At 49.3% G+C, this 22,725-nt stretch overlaps 2 protein-coding genes across 5 annotated transcripts in view; one reads left to right on the forward strand and one right to left on the reverse strand.

Moving 5' to 3' along the window:
• The first annotated feature begins 228 nt into the window (after positions 1-228).
• On the forward strand, positions 229-22,093 carry gsk3ba (glycogen synthase kinase 3 beta, genome duplicate a). Of its 4 annotated transcripts, none has more exons than XM_076159090.1 (11): positions 229-1,200; positions 8,109-8,302; positions 12,705-12,788; positions 16,638-16,748; positions 17,106-17,236; positions 17,337-17,443; positions 17,659-17,756; positions 17,894-18,001; positions 18,874-19,078; positions 19,188-19,286; positions 19,640-22,093. In XM_076159090.1, the coding sequence occupies exons 1-11, from the start codon at positions 1,113-1,115 to the stop codon at positions 19,708-19,710; spliced, it is 1,296 nt and encodes a 431-aa protein (XP_076015205.1). In that variant the 5' UTR covers positions 229-1,112; the 3' UTR covers positions 19,711-22,093. The 4 variants fall into 4 exon arrangements, with proteins under 4 accessions (XP_076015205.1, XP_076015207.1, XP_076015206.1 ...); XM_076159092.1 differs by having other exon boundaries at positions 18,892-19,078; XM_076159091.1 differs by having other exon boundaries at positions 17,894-17,989.
• LOC143007669 (OX-2 membrane glycoprotein) overlaps positions 21,879-22,725 on the reverse strand; it is a 28,638-nt gene continuing 27,791 nt past the window's right edge. Inside the window, exon 8 of the mRNA XM_076159089.1 lies at positions 21,879-21,970. The gene's annotated coding sequence lies outside the window, so the exon portion shown is untranslated. The remainder of the gene's footprint in view (positions 21,971-22,725) is intronic.

The following is a 22,725-nucleotide window of genomic DNA, read 5'->3' on the forward strand; positions in this document are numbered from 1 at the left end:
TGACACAGCCGTCAATCACAGGGGTTAACCGCCCCTTGCCCCTGTCGCGGCACGGGGAAAAGCCTTTGAAGTCACGGGGGCGGTGCTAAGCTAATTATGCCATGTGGTGTGTAAAGCCGATGCTCTCATTGGTCAAGCGAGAGTGTCGACGCCCATTTCTGAAGGATACCCTCTCTGATTGGCTGAATCCGCCACCCCAGATCCACCGTGTGCGCGTTCACAGTTTTCCTATTCTCCATTTTGGATTACTACGGCAGCGTGAACGTTAGCCTATCAGAGTCAAGCAGTCCCCGTAACCTTGTACGCAAAGAGTGTAAGAAACGTGCGTAGCGACAAAGACAGCGAGCCCGAAACCTATGGGGAAGGAATAAAAAAAGAATTTCAGTATCGTCGCACTCCTCGCCCGAAACACCAGCATTTTACGAAGAGCTCACTGGCCCCGGGGCCCCGGTAGACACACCGAATATCGAAGGCGGCGAGGGTGGATTTTGAGTCACCGTAGAAGCTCGAAACCGTTAAGGAAGACTGGGGCAACTGGCAGATTTTCCGTTGGTCCGTCTGTAGGCTAGGGTATAGCGAGGGAGCCGCCATGGCAGTCGGATCATTGAGCCTCCACATCGGGATATGAAGAGGAGCTGCATGTGTCCCGAATCTTCCAGAATACGCCGCATTTCCCTTTGATCCAGACCGGATCCCTCGTCTGAATACCCGGTCTTCACTCTCGTCTTCATCTGAATCCGCATCCAGACAGAAAAATCGCATTTGCTTTCCGATCGGGGGGCCACAGGGAGAGGCCAGATTCATGACTATTTTAGTCGGAGACGTGTCTTCAGAGAGGCCCCGCTGAAAGAAAACGAGGATATTAAGGAAGAAACGATGCTCTGATTGGACATTTTGGAGGGGGTGAAAAAGAAACGGCAGCACATTCGGTGATAAGAACGGGAAAGGGAGTCGCTTTTCTCCCTCAGTCTTCCTTTTTGAATTCTAGCTGCTAAGTGTTCATTTACTGCCATCCCCTTTTGGATGAGAAGCTCTGGCACATCGATCAACCCTGCCGCTTAGCAAGACACCGTCTCCCAAGTCGAGAGAGAGAGAGAGTAAGGCATTGGATCATGTCGGGTCGGCCCAGGACCACATCTTTCGCTGAAAGCTGCAAACCAGTGCCGCAGCCCTCGGCTTTCGGCAGCATGAAAGTCAGCAGTAAGTAACCAACCTCTTTAGCCCACCTTCCCTGCATGCGCCGGGCCCGTAGCGTCTCTTTCTCTCACCGCCGCTGTGGAAAAACGCGAGATAAAAACGACCGCTCAGGCTTTAACATGTCGCTGTCAGTGGCTGAGATTAGCGGGCGCACGGTGACAGGCACGCCGCTGCCCTGTGAGCTCAGCCCCCGGGGCGCTCTGACGTGCCGACCTGGCTGGGGCCGGTAAGTCTGGGCAGGGTTAGCAGGCCGCGCTGGGCCGGGCCAGGGGAGAGAGGCTCGGGCTGGCACCGACCCAGCTCACTAACCGCAGATCCGGTCCGATTATGGGCCTTTAAGGATCTGGCGAATGTCTGTGTGTGCGCGCGTGTGTGTTCCATTGCATGAACCCGTATGTGTAATGGAGTTAAAGTGACAGGGCCGGTGTGCTTACGCAACTGTCAGAGCCGGAAGGTGCGCCCATAGTTGACTCGGGCGAAACTGACGTGATCCCGGAGGAGGATTGGTCCGGCTGCTCGTGAGCAATCAGACGTCGGGACGGCTGGAGGGGCAGCGGGGAGCCGGGGCGAGCTCGTCCCGGAGCCTCCAGGCTGCAGCAGGTACGGGGGCCATGCGGCTGTCTGGCCCGGCTGCTATAGCCGGCCTACCTGCTGGACCAGGAGGGAGGCTTTCCGCTCCGGCTCCCGGTTTAGCTCCACGCTCAGCCCGTCATAAGGCTGAATAACAGATGAAACCCCGGTCCAAGCTTATTTAGTACTGCTTCATATTGCCTTTACTACTATGTGAAGGTCTGTCACTCACAACGCCCCTGCATGTTATTATACTGGATTCTGACAACGTTATATCACTCCTGTGTGTGTGTGTGTGTGTGTAATCTGGGTAGGTGTCTGATTTGTGACATGCTTTTGGACATCATATGGGGTTTTAGATGTATATCTAGAGCATAAATCTGTATTTCTGCTCTTGGGGTCTGTATTGTAGTTCAGGGACACATTATTTTGAATCTTTCTACACTGCATAATGCCTTTAAATGTTTGGCCATCCACCATCATAGTGCCAAAATGTATGTTATATATTTAATACTTAATATTTCATTCTGTCAATGCAGCATAGCCCCTCTGCATAGAGTCCCTGTGTTGCATCAGTTGATTCAGAGACACATACATGGTTATAACCTGTACTTTTCTTTGCATTAAGCGGTCATATGTCCCAGATTTGGGTGTGCGTGAGAGGAATGGAGACTGGTTTTGACTTTGGTCTCTGATCCTAGTGTGTGTTGGCGGGGCGAGGCCTGAAGCCGACTCCTCAGGGCCGCAGCGCTGGAAACCATTCGCCGGATTGGAACACACACGCTCACACACAGTTACACTTCCACCCCAGACCATCTGTGGCGAGGGGAATAACATATACACTATATAGTCATTAGTCGTTGAATCATTCCTAGAGGATCTGTTGTGATCCTGGCACGTTGCCCTACGAGGAGATGGGTAGGCTGTGAAGGGGAACAGGAGCTGGTGGAGGCTGTGCCATCTAAAGGAAGCTTCTACGGGTTTAGGAGGCCAATGTGTGTCAGGGAAACGGTTCCCTTCACCAATTACGCAACGCCGGGGAGATTCGGGAATTCAGAACGTTTACAGCAAATTCTGGCCCACAATTCCGGTGTTGTCTTTCCAATTTTCAACTTGTCAAGTGTGGATGAGCGTTTGCCCAGTTTTGCTGACAGGAGTGGAACACGGGCTCGGTCATTTGCTGCTGTAGACAATCCTGCACGCCATCTTTTCTCTGAGGTCAGGTTTACTGTCACCCACGCGTTGGCTTGAACCCGTCTCCTTCTGACTTCTGACATTAACGAGGTGTTGTTGCCCCACAGACCTGCCAGACGTTGGACACATTCGGTTTTTGGCTTTTGATTTTCTGTATACTCAAGTGTGATGAGACCCAAACCTACCAACAGTGAGGAGACAATCAATCAGTCAGTTCCCCAATGCTTTTCTGATTTTGAATTCTGTCAAACCAAGGGCTGAGTAGATATTTTGTCTTACAGGGACACGGATGAACCCAAATAAAGGTGCCACACTCTGTATGTGAAAGCTGTAATGTAGAACTGTGAAATGCATCCCGTAATTAGAGACGAGACGGTAGCTTAAGGTTATGCTAACGTAACCATCATTCACTTATATGCTGTGAAATGAATGAATAGTGCCTCATTCTCAAACTCTGGTGTCATTCCTGATGTGAGAGCAGCGGTTTTTTGCCCTGATGATGATGATGATGATGAAGTCACGCTGGGAATGTAGAACCAGAACACACTCTTTCAGCAGGAACCAATTTTTACTAGATCACTCTTTAAGTTATTGCCTTTTTTTTTCCCTTTTGTCACGTGGGTACATAACTTGACCTTTTGCTATGTGAGCAATGTGATGAATGTGCTGCAGGCTGTGCTAATGAAGCCGTTTCCTAATGGGCGTGTGGTATAACACTATGCCACGCTGCTGCTGCTGGTACCTACTTACAAATCCAATGACCCATTTTCTCTTCTCCCTGCTTCACGTCATGCGATTCTACGCTTTCCCCTCTCTATCCTCACACACACACGGGCGCACAGTCACACGTGTCCATGTGTGAATGACTTGGCTGATGATCTTAAGCAGCTGTAGCCAGTGTGTGTGATCCTGGAGTAAACGCTGCTGCGCCGCCTACATGGGCAGACAGAAGCACACATGCGTATGGGTTCGATACTTATATTCACACACCCACATGGACACTTTCTTTTTAGGATGAGGCAGCTGGCCAAGAACAATGAGCCGCTTGTTAAGCATTTCAAAGCTCCCGCTCTCTCCCTCTTTCCTCCCATTTCCTCCGTTCCTTTCTGAGCCTCCCTCTTCTTACACGTGACACCGGGAACAAAATCACCCAATTATATCTCCGCTTTGATTCCAAACGAAGCCAAATGATTTTCAGGGAGAGAAAGGGAGTGAACAGAACGGCTCCTTTATTGAATTACAGCTGATTGTTAAATAGGAGAGAAAGGAGCAGGTGAAGCATTTGGAATTCCTTCAGGACTGGGTTCACTAGGTGTCCTTATAATTGTATGACTGCAGGTTTCACACCACACACACGCGTCTTTATCTCCTATCTGCTGACTCAAATCGGCTTTTCAACAAAACCGCCCAATACTTCTCCTCAACCCTGTGTGTCAGGGATGACATTCCTGTGACTGGATGTTCCAGTAATGTAACAAATTATCTCATCGGCCCTTTGGCGGTGGAGGAACACTTTGCACGGCTTTAAGTGTGCAGACTATCACAATCTATGCATGCGTTTGCGCGTGCCGGTCCCTTTTGTCGTCTGTATCTCAAGAGAATCTCTCCATACACACCTCACAAGCACCACTTGGCTCTGCAGTCCACAGCCACCATGGACCCAAACCCACTTGATCTCCATTCTTTGCCTGTAACATTCTGCATATCAACAACCCTGTTCCTGATGTGATTTTGAAATGATTAAAAGCAGACCGTAGTGACAGATATATACTATTTATTCATTTGATTCTCTGTTATGTGGCGAATTAAGGATGCATGAGCTCTATGGCAGGGGCACATCCAGTTTCCTGTCTGTTCCTGTTCCGAACGGTGAAAATCATCCCTCAGCCTGTAGTAAATACACAAATAACAGTAGCAGGATAACTTAAAAGCACTTCAAGCTTCTGATTGATGAAGAGTGGATGGCCAAAGCTGCCTCTTCAAGTCTAGTGGTGTCACTGTAGATCTGCACGAATTAAGCTTCTTTTCCCTTTCCAATGGTTTGATCCCCAGGCCAAAAAATGTGCTACCTAATTGAATTGTGACCCTTCGGTGACCTTTCTGTAATCATTTCAGATGTACACAGCGAACGGATCTGTAGGGTATAAAGCTTATTTGTATGATTTGATGACTTGTTTAGTTTTTTAATCCTGTGGTTGATCTTGTGGCTTCGCTCCGTCTACTTACGGACTTAACTTAATGAGGTGCACGCCCTATTAATACAGCGAGCGGGTTAATGAGGAGTGAACTTTGGTTTGTAAGTGTGAGAGTTCTGGCGTTGTCATCTCCATTCATGCACATTGGACCATCATCAGTGCCACAGCTACAGAACTAAATCCAGCTTATAAGAGCGCCGGGCAGAGTCACAGACCTTTGCGTTAAACCTTCTTCTTTCTTTAATTAAACACTTCCTTTTCCGTAACACACTCACCGTATTTACATGCGCCGCCTGTACTCCAGTTAAGACAAGATTGCCAATACGACATAAACATGGACATCATTTATAGGGTAACACGCTTCTCCAAATTGTTGGTGAGGAACTTCTGGTTGTAACTTGGTTGTAGAAGCAGAGACCACAGAGTAGAGCTAAAATAGTGTTGTTCGCTCCACACTCAGTATGCAAAAGCCATATTCAGCAGTTGCGGCCTGAACTCGCCCGGTGACCTGAATCGACTATTTAACGCCTCTGGCTAAAGGTTTCAGCAGGATGCCCCTCCTCTTTTATGTAATGCCAATTATGCTCAGTGTGATATGCCACACTACCTATGCCCTTGTATAGGAGGGGTTGCATGGCGACCTGATTGACAGGGCATTAACCCAGACAAGAATGCAAGAACATGCCAAGTGCACCGTAGGTCACCTGAGGTCATAGTCTCTTTCATGAGCTGCGATTAAAAAGCAATTGGCATCTTTAGAACACGTGATCGTTGATTTCACATGTGAGCAATAATGATGATGCCGCACTTCTGGGTAGTCTGTGAACGCAACAGCTCTCCTACTGTAGGAAGTGGGCGGTGGGCCGGGTGATGATTGACAGCTTATGCAAATGGTATTTCATCAGCCCGAGATTACTGTGAAAGGTTGCGCTCCACATAGGCGTCCAATCAGTCGCAATTTATCCCATTTCAATTGCAGCCTGATTGCTCGGACGTTGCCTTATTGCTCCAGTGGCGGTTCAGATCCTGGTGTGCGTGTGTGTGTGTGTGTGTGTGTGTGTGCGTTAGAGTTTTTCACGGTTGAGGAAATGCAGAGGCCTTGTAGACATAATTTTGAGATCTTGGCAGAGTTCTGTCTCTCTATGTCTTTATGTATTTCTCTCTCTCTCTCTCTCTCTCCCCGTTTCTGTCTCTTTGTCTTATTTGTCGTTGTAGACTTCCTCTTCTGCTCATCTTTCTGGTCCTACAGAATAAAAGGCCAGTTGGCTCTTCTCTTCTCTTCCTTTCCTTTTTTCTGCTCTTTGATCTTAATTGCATCTTCAGTAATTGGTCCACTCACAGGTCACACAGTGGACACACACTCACACACACACACACACACACACACACACACACACACACACACAAACTGTATATCAAATGATTATTTGATGTCTGGGCCGGACCCTGGAGGGGCAGCTTTTTGTGCTGTTGTGTGAGAGGGAGTGTCTATGCAGAGTGAACAAACACACACGTTGACACAATTTGTGTGTGTGAATCGATAGCGCTGCTGGAAAATATCCCCAACCAGCCTGCCAGTATGAACACGGACAAAGGCGACTCGCTCAGACAAATGTTGACTCTCACATGTTAGCACTGACTTAAGTCATGTAGAGGTAATTAACTTGATGACTTAGTTAACACTGAGATTAGTCACAGGATGTGTGTGTGTGCCAACAGTCTGCGTGCGACACAATTTCCACAGCACATGGATTGGACCCGGATGTCTGCCAGTGTCCCTCCACGTGGTATAATGGAAGGCTGTGTGCAGTCGGGAGTTTTGGGGTTAATTTGAGAGCCTGTCACAGACTGGAGGCACACAGGCCAGCACGCCATTGTGGCACGCGACGCATTCCGTTACCTGGTTATCCTTTAACTACCACTGACATGAACTTTAGCCCCTGACACTGCCATGCAGAGGAGAGAGAAGTGTGTGAGTGAGAGAGGGCAAACCTATTTAAAAAGGGAAAGACAAGCTCCTGACTGACTGGGGAGCAAGGCAGAATGGAGGGGGGGGGGGGTTGGTATGTGAAGGCAGATTGAGAGCTGTAGTGCATTTGACTGATCATCATCTCAATCATTTACATTGTGCCTGTCTGAGTGAGTGATGTGCCGGCGATTCTACAAAATATAGAACTTTCTGGAAAAATGACATCTGAGCTCTATCAAATCAGCATATGCACACTTTCCACAACATCCTCCTACATCATGGGGCTACATGGCGGGGAAACTGATGTGAGAAGGAACCCAGACGTTACTATAGGGCAGCAATCCATGGGAAAATCCAGACATTAGCGGGAAAATCTAGGAAAATTCTCAGTCAGTGGCCAACATAGTTTTATCTAATTAAAGTTACCGTTGCTTGGATCCATCCTGCGAAGTTCTCCGGCCCTTTAAGACACTGCCAAATATCTCAAAAATGCAACTTACAAAAAAAGAATGTTGTCGTTCTAGTTTGGATGTCGTGTCGCTCTCGGTCTGAACGCTACAAGACATGAAGCACATTTCAAAGTTGTTTGCTGACGGTTGCATTGTTGGGACTTTAGGGAAGAGTTTGTCAGAATGTCTGCTGTTGTATGCAGCACTGCCATACTTCACATTCACACCTTGGAGCTGAAGCACAGCTGTTGGCCTCCGAGCTATACTGCCCAAGCAAATGGATGTAAAATCGGGTTAGCTGAGGAACTGAAACACACTCTTGATACATTCAGACAGCCGAATCGTTTGGGCGAGAGATGGCTAAGGCAGATATTCATGGGTGGTCATTTTGTGACCCCAACAATTTGCTTCTTCTCCAGTATTGTGCTCAAATGTCAGAAGAATGATGATGCTTGTTGGTATCACCGGAGGGAGTACAGTGCTAATCTCTTTTCTCCTCTTTCTCTCTCTCTCTCTCTCTCTCTCTCTTTCTAGGGGATAAAGATGGCAGCAAGGTAACGACGGTCGTGGCCACTCCAGGCCAAGGCCCTGACCGGCCACAGGAAGTGAGCTACACTGACACGAAGGTCATTGGCAATGGCTCGTTCGGCGTGGTCTACCAGGCCAAGCTCTGTGACTCTGGAGAGATGGTGGCCATCAAGAAGGTCCTGCAAGACAAGAGGTTTAAGGTACTACGCACAAACCAAATATAATACATGGAGAGACTTTATATTCCCAGAATCGGCAAACGAGCACTTGTGGCTCCTTTTCCCTGGCCTTCATCCCTCGTTACAATACAACCGACGCAGAGATTTGTTACATGAATGGATGTAACTGAGGAACTGGGGGAATGCGAACGGAGCGACAATTCACAAGAACAGTGAGATCAGAGAAGCTGCGAAGGAGAGAAAACGCTAAAACTTTAATAGTGTTCTGCACTTGGCACATCAATAATGTGTTCAAAGTGTGTTTCTTGTGACAGTGTGAAGCGTAGACCGACTGCCGAGTGCGGAGGCGTTTCCTTCCTAATCTGTCACACGGAACACAAGCCCGTTAATACTTCATCAAGTCCCCCTCCCCCGCAGTTTGGATAGATTTGACTGATGACTTCTTGTCCCTCGGCTACGTGGGGGGGGGGGGGGGGGGGGGCAGCTACAGTGTATCTACAGATATTGCGCAGTCCTGTCAACAAATCAGTGTGAGACAAACAAGCCTCAATATGTACTCTGCTGACTGAAGTGTTGAAAGATCAGCACAGCTTTGACATTTACTATCAGAACGGAGATCCATTGAGTAACAACAACATCTATATATCTTACCAAGTGGCGTCTTCAGTTCAGACTGGAGTTTATATGGCACATTCCTTCAGGACTCTTGGGGTCGACTCCATTTAGAGTGTGTTTCCTTATCATCTGTGTCCACTGGTCTGAGGTCACATCTGGCTGCTTCTTGAAGTGAAGAGATGTGAAGCTTTGATGTTGAACCGTCTCAAAGTGGCAAAAAAGTCCTGATAGAATCCTGATATAGCTTTTAATTGTCTTTTGTGTATGTGTATATATATTTAATGTACCTTACTTCCAAGTTACAATAGTTTGTTTCTTAAGCCATTGGAACACTGATAACATGAATATCAACTTATCTTGCTTAAGGTTAAAAAAAAGGCTGGGTCTTAATTCCATAAATTAAGTAATTAATTACCCTGAAATGAGTCACTTATTAGTGTTTGTAGAGAGACACAGAGAGACAAACTCATCAACTCCACAGACTTTGAATGCTATTTAGCCAAGTTATCTGTCTTCAACAGTATACACCTGTTAGCTATGGGCTTATATGGAGTATTAAAAGTAAAGCCCAGCCTTGTAAACATTAAGTACCTTAATAAGAGAGTACACACTGAATCAGAGACGTCTTATCTGTATACTTTTCCGTCTCACAGCAGCAGCCCAGGCAACAAGCTTAGCTTAGCTTTTTAGCTGTTAACTTTCAAAATGGGGCCTGTTGTTGCCATTTTTCCTTTGAAAACAAGACATCTGTACCCAGCATCTGGTGGGTAATAGGAAGGGCTGGTAGATGACGCAAACGCTGGAAAGCTGGAACATGAAACTTGAAAGTCGTATACCAGCGTGTGCTCCTTTTAGCTTAGCTTAGCATAGTTCACCTGGAACTGCCTCTGTGTTTCCTGGAACTCAAACTATCATGTAGCACTGATAGGAGTCCATCAGTGTGAGGAGCTACAATGTCCCTGCATGTGCTGCACACCAGTTAACCACACCTCCCTCCCCTCATCCAGACACCCCCCGCCTCACCCAAACCTCTTCCTCTCACACAGACCCAGACCTCTTCCCTTCACCCAAACCTCTTCCCCTCACCCAGACCACCTCACCCAGACCTCTTCCCCTCCCCCCTCCCCCTCACCCAGACCTCTTCCCCTCACCCAGACCTCTTCCCTTCACCCAGACCTCTTCCCTTCACCCAGACCTCTTCCCCTCACCCAGACCCAGACCTCTTCCCCTCACCCAGACCACCTCACCCAGACCTCTTCCCCTCCCCCCTCACCCAGACCTCTTCCCCTAACCCAGACCTCCTCCCTTCACCCAGACCCAGACCTCCCCCCTCACCCAGACCTCTTCCCCTCTTTGTGTTTCTATTTTTTCTCCCCCCCTTGTTCTGACTCGCTCGGCTTGTCGTGTGAACGGCTCGTTACGAAAAATGAGGTGAATGAGTGCTAAGTCTCTCACATGACTGCCAAGCACGCGCCATCTTAATGTGTGTGCCTCCCTCCCCGTCCACTCACAATCACTCACTAGCGCACTCACACACCTGTGTTCTATTTTGTATTTTAGTCCCCCTCCTTCTCTTTCACAGATTTTTCTCGCCGTATCTGGTTTTACTCTTCAATTCAGGGCTCAAGTCAGAAGTGAGCCTAGATCTTTGCGTTTTCCTCTCTCTCACACACATGCACATACACATACACACACACACACACACACACACACACACACACACGTACACACACACGTACACACACACACACGTACACACACATCAAACAGGGTAATCATGTGAATAGGCTGTGAGGCTGTAGCTGACTGCATCATGCTTGTCTGAGAGCATCTTGGTGGGCTTACAATTTTCTCCTGGTGCATTATGGGATAGGTCCTCCTCCACTCCCATCTGAGGGATCATATATCAGCCTATCGGAAAATACAGAAGATGCTCACATTGGAAGCAGCCTTTCTTTCTCACGCACACACACACATATACACACACACAAACACTCAATCTCACGGTCTCTCTCTCTCCCTCTCTCTCCCTCTCTCCAAATGAGAGCATGTCTGATGGCAGTGGCACTCACACAGCGTTGTACTGGTTGGATTCACTGTTTTAAATAAGACACACACACGCACACACACTGGCTCTCTGTCTTGGTCTGTCTGTCTCTCTCCCTCTGCCGGCTGGGCTGCTGACACACTGGAGGATGACAGGTCAGCAGGAATGACTGCAGTATAACCGGAGCTGTGCTGGGCTTCACTGAACAGCCTGTCTGCTCCCCCTCCATATGTTACCATCTCTCACACATAACCAAATACACTTACACACACAGGCACACACACAAGCACACGCACTGTCACACGCACGCACGTACACACACACACACACACACACACACACACACACACACACACACCCTCAAACATTCCCACTAGGCCACTGCAAGGAAAATGAGGGCGTTGCCTGTGGTGCATGATGGTCTCTGACCTACACGCACACACACGACAGTGCGAGATGATGTCACTTGTATGTGTGTGTGGCGATAGCGGCTGGGTAACATGTGAAAACGAGGCAGGACATCAGTGGGAGCAATTTGTGTCTGCCCGTAAATGATTTAGTCTGGTGGGATCGTCTGTCCCAGGCTGCAGAGGGACAACATGCTCAGCTGCCGGACAGACAGACAGACAGACAGACAGACAGACAGACAGACGGCTCAGTGTGTCCCTGCTTCAAAAAATGAGTAAAAATCAGATCCTTATGAGGGCGGCAGAACCGTATGGAGGGACAGCCGGCACAGCTCTGACCTACATAACAGCCATCCAGTCAGCAAACGTTCTCGCTCTCCGCCGTGTCGCCCAACACACTCTGAGCATCAGCAGGTCGGCGGATTTGGCAGCTCGTCAGTCGATCACACAGCGAGTAATGTAGATGTGTAACGGAGTATTTGGTGAACCGTTTACTCTCGGCGCTGATATTCAATCCACTTCCTACTTGGAGTTAGTTGGTTGGATCCTTAGACAGCATATCATTGGTTACAGCTTCAGTCACAGCTGGTCAGCCGAGGCCTTAAGACCCAACATCAGGCTGACCTCTGTGACCTCTGTGACCTTACATGGCAGTAGCGACTCTCGAGCAGCAGCCATCTCATATTGCTGTAGAACTCTCTTCTATACCTGCTTCACTGCAGCCCAGACTGTCTGAGTGTCACACAGATGCCATGTGGTCCAATACAAACCACTTTGGGTAAGGGGGGGGGGCGGGCGGGGGAGAGAAAGAGACAGAGAGCAAGAAAACAAATGAGGATAATTGAGCTGTTAAAGCTTTATGTAATGCTTGAGTTCCTGCCTGGAGAATGTTAAAAAATGTACTCTCTCACTCACACACACACACACACACACACACACACACACACACACACACACACACACACACACACACACACACACACACACACACACACACACACACACACACACACACACACACACACACACACACACACATACACACACACACACACACACACACAGTATATGCGTATAGACAGAATGCTGGAGGAGGGTTCAGCCTCTCCAAACACTTCTGAGCCCCAGATGAATTCCTTCCATTTTCTCCCCTCATTATAGTTTCTGCTCGTCTGTCTTGCCAACTGTTTTCTATAGTTAAACAAAAAAAAAGCTTGTACAATCTGTGTTTAAATGCTGGTGAAAGTCCCAGGCTCGGCCTCCACAAGGGACCGGGCCCAGTTTGAGAACGCGTGTGTGTGTAATGTGTGTGTAACGTGTGTCCTCATGTCTCCTCCTTTGTCCATTTCCCCAGAACCGGGAACTGCAGATCATGCGGAAGTTGGACCACTGCAACATCGTCCGCCTGCGCTACTTCTTCTACTCCAGTGGAGACAAGGTGAGCTGCTCGATGCGTAACCTTATATGGCGTCAAGTGTTCACTCAGTATCACCGTGTGGATGAGGGTGGTGAAAAGGTATCCATACTCAGATCCTCAAACAATACCAATACTCCATCTCTACAGCCATATGCACTACTTGCAGGATTTATACTTATACTGCATTATTAGACGTACTTAGATGTGCTACCCTCATGTATTGATAGGAGAAAGCCCCGACGGTCTTATAGTTCTTTGCAAACCTTTATCGGTCCGAATTGATTCAGCGTCTGCAATATATCTGTCAGACTTAAATGTTCATGTCTCGGTGTTTGGCCCGACTGAATACTTTACGACCTACAGTACATGATTGGAGGGAAGTCCCCCCCCAGGCCCCTCAGCCCGTTGCCCATTTGAAGCCCCCATAGAGACTACAAGCCTGGGCTCATTCATCTCGCTGGGCGAAATGGGCGGAGGTCCAAGTGTCAAATATAGACGGACATGAAAGCTGGCACACATACATCACAGTCGGGGGGCGGTGGGGGCCTGCGGGGGGGGTACCATACCCATGACACTGCAGTTTGGAATGCTTCTCCATTGCACCATCCGAGGCCAAGGAGAGCCAGCGGGTTCACAGGGAAGGAAAAACGCGACGAGAGGCCTCGGTTAATTATAGATCCAGGCCTCCTCTCTATGCTGCAAGCTCCGCCCCCTTTTCCAACCTGAGCCACGTGCTCGCTGACCTGTCGGAATGCAAAATTTATTCATTTTTGTTGTATTTTCTTGTCACAAATGAGAAGGAGGAGGAGAAGCTCGTGAAGAAGGAAAAACACTGAGCCTCTATTTCGCTGTCAGATGGATAGATGTACGGACGGACAGATGCAGAGAGGCGTGGAGGCTGCTGAGTGTGTCTGGAATAGAGAGGGAGAGAGAGAGAGGCTGACGGATAGATGAGCTCAGGTGTGTGTGGATGTTGTGTCCTGATAGGTGAGTTCACGCCGAGTGCAGCCGGGAATCAGGCGAGGACTTGTGAATCTAGTACGATGTCAGCATGTGGACAGGACAGGTAGTCTTATGTAACTGTCTTATCTGTCTCGCTGGACACACACACTGACACACAGGTTTGCTCTTTAACTTATTTATGTAATATTACTCTAGCAGAGTCGAGCTGCTCGCCCTGAAAGCGTTGTTTCAGTCGCCATAGAGTGGCCATCAGCCCCGGCACCTTAAAAGCTCTGTTGTGTAACGTTTTGTCTGCATATGTAGAAACAGACAGATGTGAGCAGGCGGAGAGCAGCCTGGGCTCTGAGTGTGTGCGCGCGCGTGTGTGTGTGTGTGTGCGTGTGTGTCGTGAGCTAGGTCGGGTGGTGTTTTTGAAGTGTTGCCAGAAATGTTGTCAAGGGATGCTGTGACAGAGAGCCAGGGCCAATGCCTTATATGAGTGTGTGTGTGTGTGACTGCAACTATCTGTTGACTTATTCCGAGATACTGAATTTAGGGACACGTGGCGACATCTCTCTCTCTCTCTCTGTCTCTCTCTCCCCCTCTCTCTCTCTCCCCCCTCCCCCTCTCTCGCTCTCTCTCTCTCTCTCTCTCTCTCTCTCTCTCTCTCTCTCGCTCTCTCGCTCTCACAGATTGTTGCATAAGTTTTCCCAAATTATAAGCAGTTGAATATGACGTCAGACGCCACGTCAGCAAATATGGAGAGAAGGGGGGCATGACCAGAGCACACACACACACACACACTGGCAGTATGCTTATTCAAACGGCTGGACAGGTATTCTAAACCCTTTCCATGAAAGCTCTATCATATAAAAGCCTGAGTGATTATTGATAGCTGAGTCGATCGTTGAGGCGGGCGAATGTTTCCCACAGCACATTAGGAGCTGCGTCGGTCAGCTGGCGAGGGAGCGGGGAGCCAATCACATCCCAGCCTGGGTAACCATTTGGGAGTCAAGCCAAGGAAGTGGCTTTGTAGTGAGGCAGGAAGTGAGTCATCGCTGTTGCTAGGCTAAATATAGCCGCTTTGGTGGCTTCAGCGGGAGGCGGAGCCGAGACGGCGTGCTCACATCACAGCTGATGTCGACGCGATGTGCCGGAGGAGACACTCGAGCAGAGCGGGGGGAGAGAGAGGGATGCCAGCGGAAGATGAGAGGCCGGGCTGTAGCTACCTGCCACTTTGGGTCGCCGGCACGTGTGCATGTGTGCGCCCACGTGCGAGCGAGCACGAGTGTGAAGGGGCCCCAACCCCCCCCCATCTCCCTGCCCTCCTGCCCCCCCGCCCCCCCTTTCATGCAGAGCCAGTTCCATTCATCTGCGTTGTAAGAAAGCCGTCGGCACAAAGCAGCGGAGCGTTTAGCTGACAGAAGTGCGCCACATAATCTGTCTGGGAGCTTTTTTACAAGGGCCGGAACCACACGGCTCTGCGGGGGGCGGGGGGGCCGCAGCACTGTCAGCTGCTCAGACTGCATGCTGGGCAAGAGCGCTACTCAGCTAACACAAGGAGGGGGGGCACCTATGAGAGAGAGAGGGAGAGAGGGAGAGAGGGAGAGAGGGAGAGAGGGAGAGGGTGGAGAGGGTGGAGAAGGCCGAGTCAAACCCATGTGCATGTACGTGTGGATGACATGACTTGTTTCTGTTTTTTTATAAGGTTTATAAGGATTTCAGTGTTAGATTTTGTTCTGCTAGAGGAGGAACGTGTCTGAATTCTGTATTTGTCCGCCAACCAAGTGGAAAAGGCCAAAGTGCAGACGTGTTCCTCACCAGCCGGTTCATCTTACGTCCTTTAAAGCATGCTGGTACACAAAACAATCACATGATCACGGCCTGTTCCTCAGGAGTAAGGTCACGTAGTCACAGAGTGTACTTGAAGTTGTTAAGTGTGTGTATATGTACTGACCGTCCTGATATTTGAGACGAGCTACAGATGCTATGTGTTTCCACTTTCCAGGAGTGCCACCATGACGCCGGAGTGATGCAACTCACACAAGTGAACAGTCACGCAGACATTGTTATGCATGCAAAGCAGCCTACACTGTTCAGCGGTGTTATCATGGCAACTGAATCCTCCCGGTTGTAGCCGGTGTTGTTCCTCTCAGCAGCCGTCAGGGGACAGATAGACTGACTGAGCATGAATGAATGAAGGGATTAGATGAATGAAGTTTGGGAGCGACTCACTTTGTGCCTAGATATGAGGGGAGACTTTACTCGTGTGTGTGTGTGTGTGTGTGTGTGTGTGTGTGTGTGTGTGTGTGTGTGTGTGTGTGTGTGTGTGTGTGTGTGTGTGTGTGTGTGTGTGTGTGTGTGTGTGTGTGTGTGTGTGTGTGTGTGTGTGTGTGTGTGTGAGAGAGAGAGAGAGAAACAATGGCTTCACATGAACACTCCATGAGTCAGTTCTGGCCAGTCAAGGAAAGGGAAGTCCTAGAATAAAGCGGCATCGGTTACAGCATCCTTACAGGGTCGGCGTGAACCGGGTTAGAATGCGTGAGGCTCCCGGTCCACCCCTCCCCCGACAGCCCAGCCCGCCTTGTTCCGACCAGGAAAGCAGGAAATGATATCATTGTCTGCAGCTACCGTGTTGGACTTCAGGCCGTGATGACGCACAGGAGCATTTCCTGTCCTCAGGGGAAGGAACTTTTTCAATGGACGTCCAGTTAGACTGCTGAGGAAGGAGAGGAGAGGAGAGGATGAGGAGGAAGCTTTGACATGTAGATGGATAGAGAGATGCAACGGTCACCAGTGAGTGACTTGTGTGTGTCTGTGTGTGTTATCAGTCTAATCTATAATTCAGGTTTGTAATGCACCCCCCTGACCCACCTTGTGTACGTATGTGTGTGTGTGACCTTTGCCCCTTTCTCTCGTGTCCCACAGAAAGATGAAGTGTACCTGAACTTGGTTCTGGACTACGTTCCAGAGACCGTCTACAGAGTCGCCAGGCACTACAGCCGAGCCAAACAGACCCTGCCCATGGTCTATGTCAAGGTGTGTGTGTGAGAGAGTGTGTGTGTGAATTTGCAACCAAGATGTGTCTGTAGTAGAGATGATATTGATATAAGAGAGAGTCCTCCTGTTTTGAAAGGGATTATAGACTAACATGTAGAGGTGCAGAGTGAGAGTGAAATGTATGTGCCCATGTAACACCTGTCTGTACTTTGTGTGTGTGTGTCTGTACTTTGTGTGTGTGTGTGTCTGTACTTTGTGTGTGTGTCTGTACTTTGTGTGTGTGTGTGTCTGTACTTTGTGTGTGTGTGTGTCTGTACTTTGTGTGTCTGTACTTTGTGTGTCTGTACTTTGTGTGTGTGTGTGTGTGTGTGTGTGTGTGTGTGTGTGTGTGTGTAGTTGTACATGTACCAGCTTTTCAGGAGCCTGGCCTACATTCATTCATTTGGAATCTGCCATCGAGACATCAAGCCTCAGAACCTGCTGCTGGACCCAGAGACGGCCGTGCTTAAACTCTGCGACTTTGGCAGGTAGCTGCAGACGCTCGCTCGCCTCCCGGTCTCCATTATGTGTCCGTATTCTACTGATGGTGATGATGCTGAGGTCTGTGTGCTCTGATGTCATGTGCAGTGCTAAGCAGCTGGTCCGTGGAGAGCCAAACGTGTCCTACATCTGCTCCCGCTACTATCGAGCCCCCGAGCTCATCTTCGGTGCCACCGACTACACCTCCAGCATAGGTAGGCCTCCTCCTGCTGGCACAGTCAGCGCTCACACTCAGGTCACCCCTGGGCCAAGGTAGAACAGAGCCGCAGCACATGAATTATTGATGCAGTTATTAGTTAAAAGCTCTTTTGCGTCATACTGCATGTGTGTTTGTGTCTTTGTTGGACCTCCTTTTCTTCTGTCTGACGTCCTTTTTCCTGTTTTGATGATCCGTCTCTCTCTCTCTCAGATGTGTGGTCAGCTGGATGTGTGCTGGCAGAGCTGTTGCTAGGACAACCAATCTTCCCTGGTGACAGCGGAGTGGATCAATTGGTTGAAATTATCAAGGTAGGGACTTTTTATAATGTCTGAGCGTGAGCTCCTCATAAAGTCTGTGCCCTTATCACTGACCCATCTCTGCCTCCACCTCTTCCTCTTCCTCTCCTCTCCTCTCCTTCCTCTTCCTCTTCCTCTGTCTCTTCTAGGTTCTCGGCACTCCAACCCGGGAGCAGATCCGCGAGATGAACCCCAACTACACCGAGTTCAAGTTCCCTCAGATCAAGGCACATCCTTGGACTAAGGTGAGTCAACAGGTACAGGAGCTCTTTTACTTCTCTTTAAGACCCCAACCCCCCACCCCCCCATCCCCGACCCCTAAACCTCACCCCCGCCCCTCACCCCTGCCCCTCTCCCTCCACACCTCCACCCAGCCCTCGTCATCTCCCTCCCAGCAAGTGCCTGCATGCCATTAGTTCCATATGTCACATGAAGCTGGAGCAGCTTCTTCATGTAATATGTGCATTTACTCAGATAGCCTTGATTATGCATGAATAACTAATAATAAATATTTGTCTTTGTTGGATGGAAATGAGCACATAAGATGCTTTTTGTAGTTGATATAGTCTTTAAAATTACATGTGAAGACACTAAGAACAAATGCTAAGCTAAACTATGTATATATTGTGTATTTAGTGATTTAAAAGGGAGGTAGGGGCTCAACAATGCTTTGATGTGGCTGTTAAACATTTCTGAGGGTTGGTTTGTTGGAGGTTTGGACCCTAACACCACCCGGAGCCCCCTGATGAACCCTCTGCACTCTAAAGGGAACCAAACTGGCCTAAAGAAGCCATCAGACGTTTCACAATCCCATCTTGATGCCTGTTTTAAGTCAAGTGAATGTAAAACAGGTGGCAAACGGGGAGGACGTCCCCCTGAGCAGCCCCGCCCACAGCTCTCACGTCCAATCAGCACTGAGCAGGACCTCACGGTGTCCTCTTTGGCGCCATGCTGTGGTCACTCTGCGTAATCGCACTCGGGGTCAATCAGTCGTTACTCAGCAGCATCAAATCATTCAGATCCCTGCGTCTAAGTAATCAGATTATAATGATAAGAGTCAGAGTTGAAGTTGTTGTTTGTCTGTGAGATGAAATAATAACGTGAAATAAACGCCGTGTCACTGATGCAGCGCACGTTTGGTGTTCAGGTGTTCCGGCCGCGTACGCCCCCGGAGGCCATCGCCCTGTGCTCCCGCCTGCTGGAGTACACGCCCACCGCCCGTCTCACCCCCCTAGAGGCCTGCGCACACTCCTTCTTTGACGAGCTGCGCGACCCCAACGTCAAACTACCCAACGGGAGAGAGAAGCCCTCTCTGTTCAACTTCACCACCCAAGGTTAGACGCCCATAGGTGCTCTCACTCTCACATCTCCATAGCTGCCTTGTGTCCCTTTGTAAAGACGCAGCCTTGCCGACGTGTCCTAACTTCTGTCTGTCTCCCGCAGAGCTGTCCAGTAACCCGTCTTTGGCCTCCATCCTCATCCCTGCTCACGCCCGCAGCCAGGCCGCCGCCTCCACCCCAACCAATGCCTCTGCCACCACAGGTCAGTGCCGCTCCTTCCTGTTCTTCTTCTCTCTCCGTCCCTCTCTTTGCCCACCTTAGGTCCATTTATAGACCATGTTCCTCTTTTTATGAGCCTGTCCTTCCCTGACCCTACCTGCAATCTGCTGCTTGATGAGAAATGAATTACACAAAGTACAGCAGCTTAGTAGTGTTGCCAGGAAGCAATGGCGTCCTCCCTCTGTGTAAAGACGGCACAGCTAAAGGGGGAAGAAAGGCTCGTAAAAGCAGGCAGAAGCAGAATCTACATTATCAATCACATAATCAAAGCGTAGTGACTGTTGTGTCTCCCCTTGACACCCGTCTCACCTCCCGTCTTCCTCTTCTCGTCTGCAGATGGCAGCAGCACAGAGCGAGGCCCCAACACCACCACCGCCTCTGCCTCGGCCTCCAATTCCACCTCCTGAGCCCGCCTGGCCCCGGCCCCCCGCCCCGGCCTCAGTCCGCGGCCCCTCTGTCGACCCCCCTGGCCAGGGGTCGAGCCTCAGCTCCTCTCTAGCGAACGGCCCAATGCCACAACCACAAACCAAACGCACCCCTCCTCCCCCACCGCCCCTCTCTGCTTCTTCATCCCTGACTGCCCCCCCTCCCTTCCAGCCCCAGCTGTTTGTATGACAGCCCCCCCCCCTCTATGAAAGACGTCCCTCAGTGTCGTTGGACCGGGGAGCACAGTGCAGGGGCAGAGGGGTCGACTGTACTAATGATTAAATTACACTGTACATGTATACACACAATGTTAGCCTGCTCATGTTTGTAAGAGGACAATCTGTAGAATACGTCCTGAAATGTCCCCTCCTTCCCATATTTAACTCAATCTATCTCCTCTCGTCCTCCCCCGATATTGTTGTGTTTCTTCCCCTGCGTCCTCACCCTTTGACCCTTTGACCCCTTGACCCCCCGCCCCCCCTCCTGTGTCCCCCTGGCCGCCCCCCCTCAGTTCCTCCTGTAGTGCATGACCTGAGTATGGTTAGGATCACTCTGCCCCTCCCCCTCCCTCTCCCCCCTCCCCTCTCCCTTCTCATCAACCTCCGGTTCGGCAGACTTGGCATGAGGCTCACGCACGCGTATACACACACACACACACACACACACACACACACACACTCGCCCACGACACACACACACACACGGATGCATGATGTATGTGGAAAGACAGTTATCTTTTCTTTGCCGGGGGTTGTTTTTAAAAATGATTAGCGAGCTGTTTTACTCTCAACTCTCTGTTTTTAATTTTTTTGTTTTAGTTTTATATTCCCGGGCAAAGTGTTTCAAGTCGCCCCGTGCGGCCCATGTGACATGTCTCTGGTCCTGTGTGCTTGTATAATATATACATACAATACACAAACACGCAAACATGCATACACAGTTTATATATTACTTTTCCTTATGTATAAAAAGTATATATAGATAAATGTATATTAACTACAATGGTTCAGAAATCATTTATGGTGAGCTCATATCTGGCCCAGCAGCAGCAATATTTGCCGCTGCCTTAAGACAATAGATGTAGGCAAAGGTGGTGTACCGTTCAGTTTCTCGGTTATGCTGGAGTGTGTTCTGATTCCAGCCTCCTTCCTCCCCCTCTCCTCCCCCTCTCCTCCCCCAGCGCCCCCGCACCCCTCCCTCCCTCTTCCCGTGCCGTTTCTCTTCGTTAAGTCCTCGTCGATTGGACTGTAGGGCGCCGCTCTACGGCGCCGTCCACGCGTCGACTCTGGTGTGTGTGTGTGTGAACGGCGTTTCTGTGACAGTGCAGCGTCTCAGCCGGGCGCCTCTCACGTCGTGATCTCGTGCTTTTGGTCTCGGTGATGAATTTTAATGTTTTTTTCTTTTTGTTTTTCTTCCGCGGGTTTTCTTTCGTCGCTCTCTCCTGTCTCACGCATGGCGACCACTGACTGAAGTCTCTCTCTCTCTCTCCCTCCCTCTCTCCCCCCTCTACCTCTCTCTCTCTCTCTCTCTCTCTCTCTCTCTCTCTCCACACGCCGCACACAGAGCCACTCGGTACAGTTCCGTCGAAAGCGTCTGACTCACAGAGAACACTCACTACATTTAAAAGAAAAGAAAAAAAAACACAAAGGGGGGAAAAGAAGCAGAGTGTGTATATACAGTATAAATGCTCCTCACCAAAATTCTGACCTGTATGTTTTTATGTCGTTTGATTTATTTTATTTTTGTTTTCCTTCATGTTGTGTTCAAGGTATGTTTGTATATATGCAGACCCGTGTACTGTTTATGAGCAAAAACAAAGACGACGACGACAAAGACGAGGAGCAGAGAAAGAAATGAAAAGATACAAAAAAAAAATTTCAGAATCAGGGCAAAACTGGTGTTTATGGATATTGTAGATGATGATGATGATGATGATGATGATGAGCTTTATCCAGCCATATAGTTCAATCTTACCTGTACAGTACAGTAGATGACAGCTGTATTATTGTAACAAGAACTTAGTCATGTATAGTGTAACTATAGTTTGGAGTGCCTTTGCTTTCATACACCTTCGCCTTGCCCCTCCCCCTGCCCTTCCTCCCTCTCCTCCTCGTCCTCACCCCCTCCTCATCATCAGTCTCCCTTATTATTGTGACTCCCTTTGGTGCTGTTGAATGTCCTGCTATCCTGAGCACACACACACACACGCGTACACACACACACACACACACACACAGACGCCTCTTCCACTGGAATAATTTTCAGTCCACACTCGCCTCCTTCCCTCTTTGATTGCACACTCAATGTATTCTGCTACATTGTTCATTGTAAGGATGTTTCCTTTTAAAGATACAGTCGTGTTTATTTTGATGTTTGAGTTTGTTTGGTTATTCTTTTGGAGGGGCGGTGGGGCAAGAAATGCTGGCCTGCTCGCACAAAATGCACACACACACACACACCTACACACACACCCACACACATGCACCACTGTCCTGGCATGGAATCAGAGGGGCATGAAGGGGGGGGTATGGATGGCAGCAGGGGTCAAAATGGGCCACAGTACAATTCTATCCGGTGTTACTCATGGTTGTTGGTTGTACTGTCGTGGTCGTGGTGAGTCATCCTCAGAGGCAATAACGTCTGCGTGTGTCGCTCGTCCTCCTCCGTGTGAGTGTGTATGTGTGTGGGGGCGTATGGGGGGTATTCAGTAGCACCTAAGGGGTCGACTTACTTCTCGTAGCCTCTCTTTCTGTCTTGCTTGCTGTAATTTTTTGCATTTCTTGAAAATGAACCTGTTGCCACGCCTACTCCCCACCCTCCACATCCCTGCCCCGCCCCCCCCTGTCCCACCAGGCCTAGAAACAAAACTTTGACCACTTCACCCCCTTGTCCCTTCCCCCCGACTCCAGTTTAACAGTAAATACACCATAAAGGTTACCAAAAGAGATGGAGCGAGGATAGTGGACTTCAGATTATATATAAACAATATATAGAAA

The sequence above is a fragment of the Genypterus blacodes genome, unplaced genomic scaffold (genome assembly GCF_046128005.1).
Source record: "Genypterus blacodes isolate CSIRO-AG114 ecotype Tasmania unplaced genomic scaffold, CSIRO-AGI_Gbla_v1 ptg000093l_1, whole genome shotgun sequence".
NCBI classification, from domain to species: domain Eukaryota; kingdom Metazoa; phylum Chordata; class Actinopteri; order Ophidiiformes; family Ophidiidae; genus Genypterus; species Genypterus blacodes.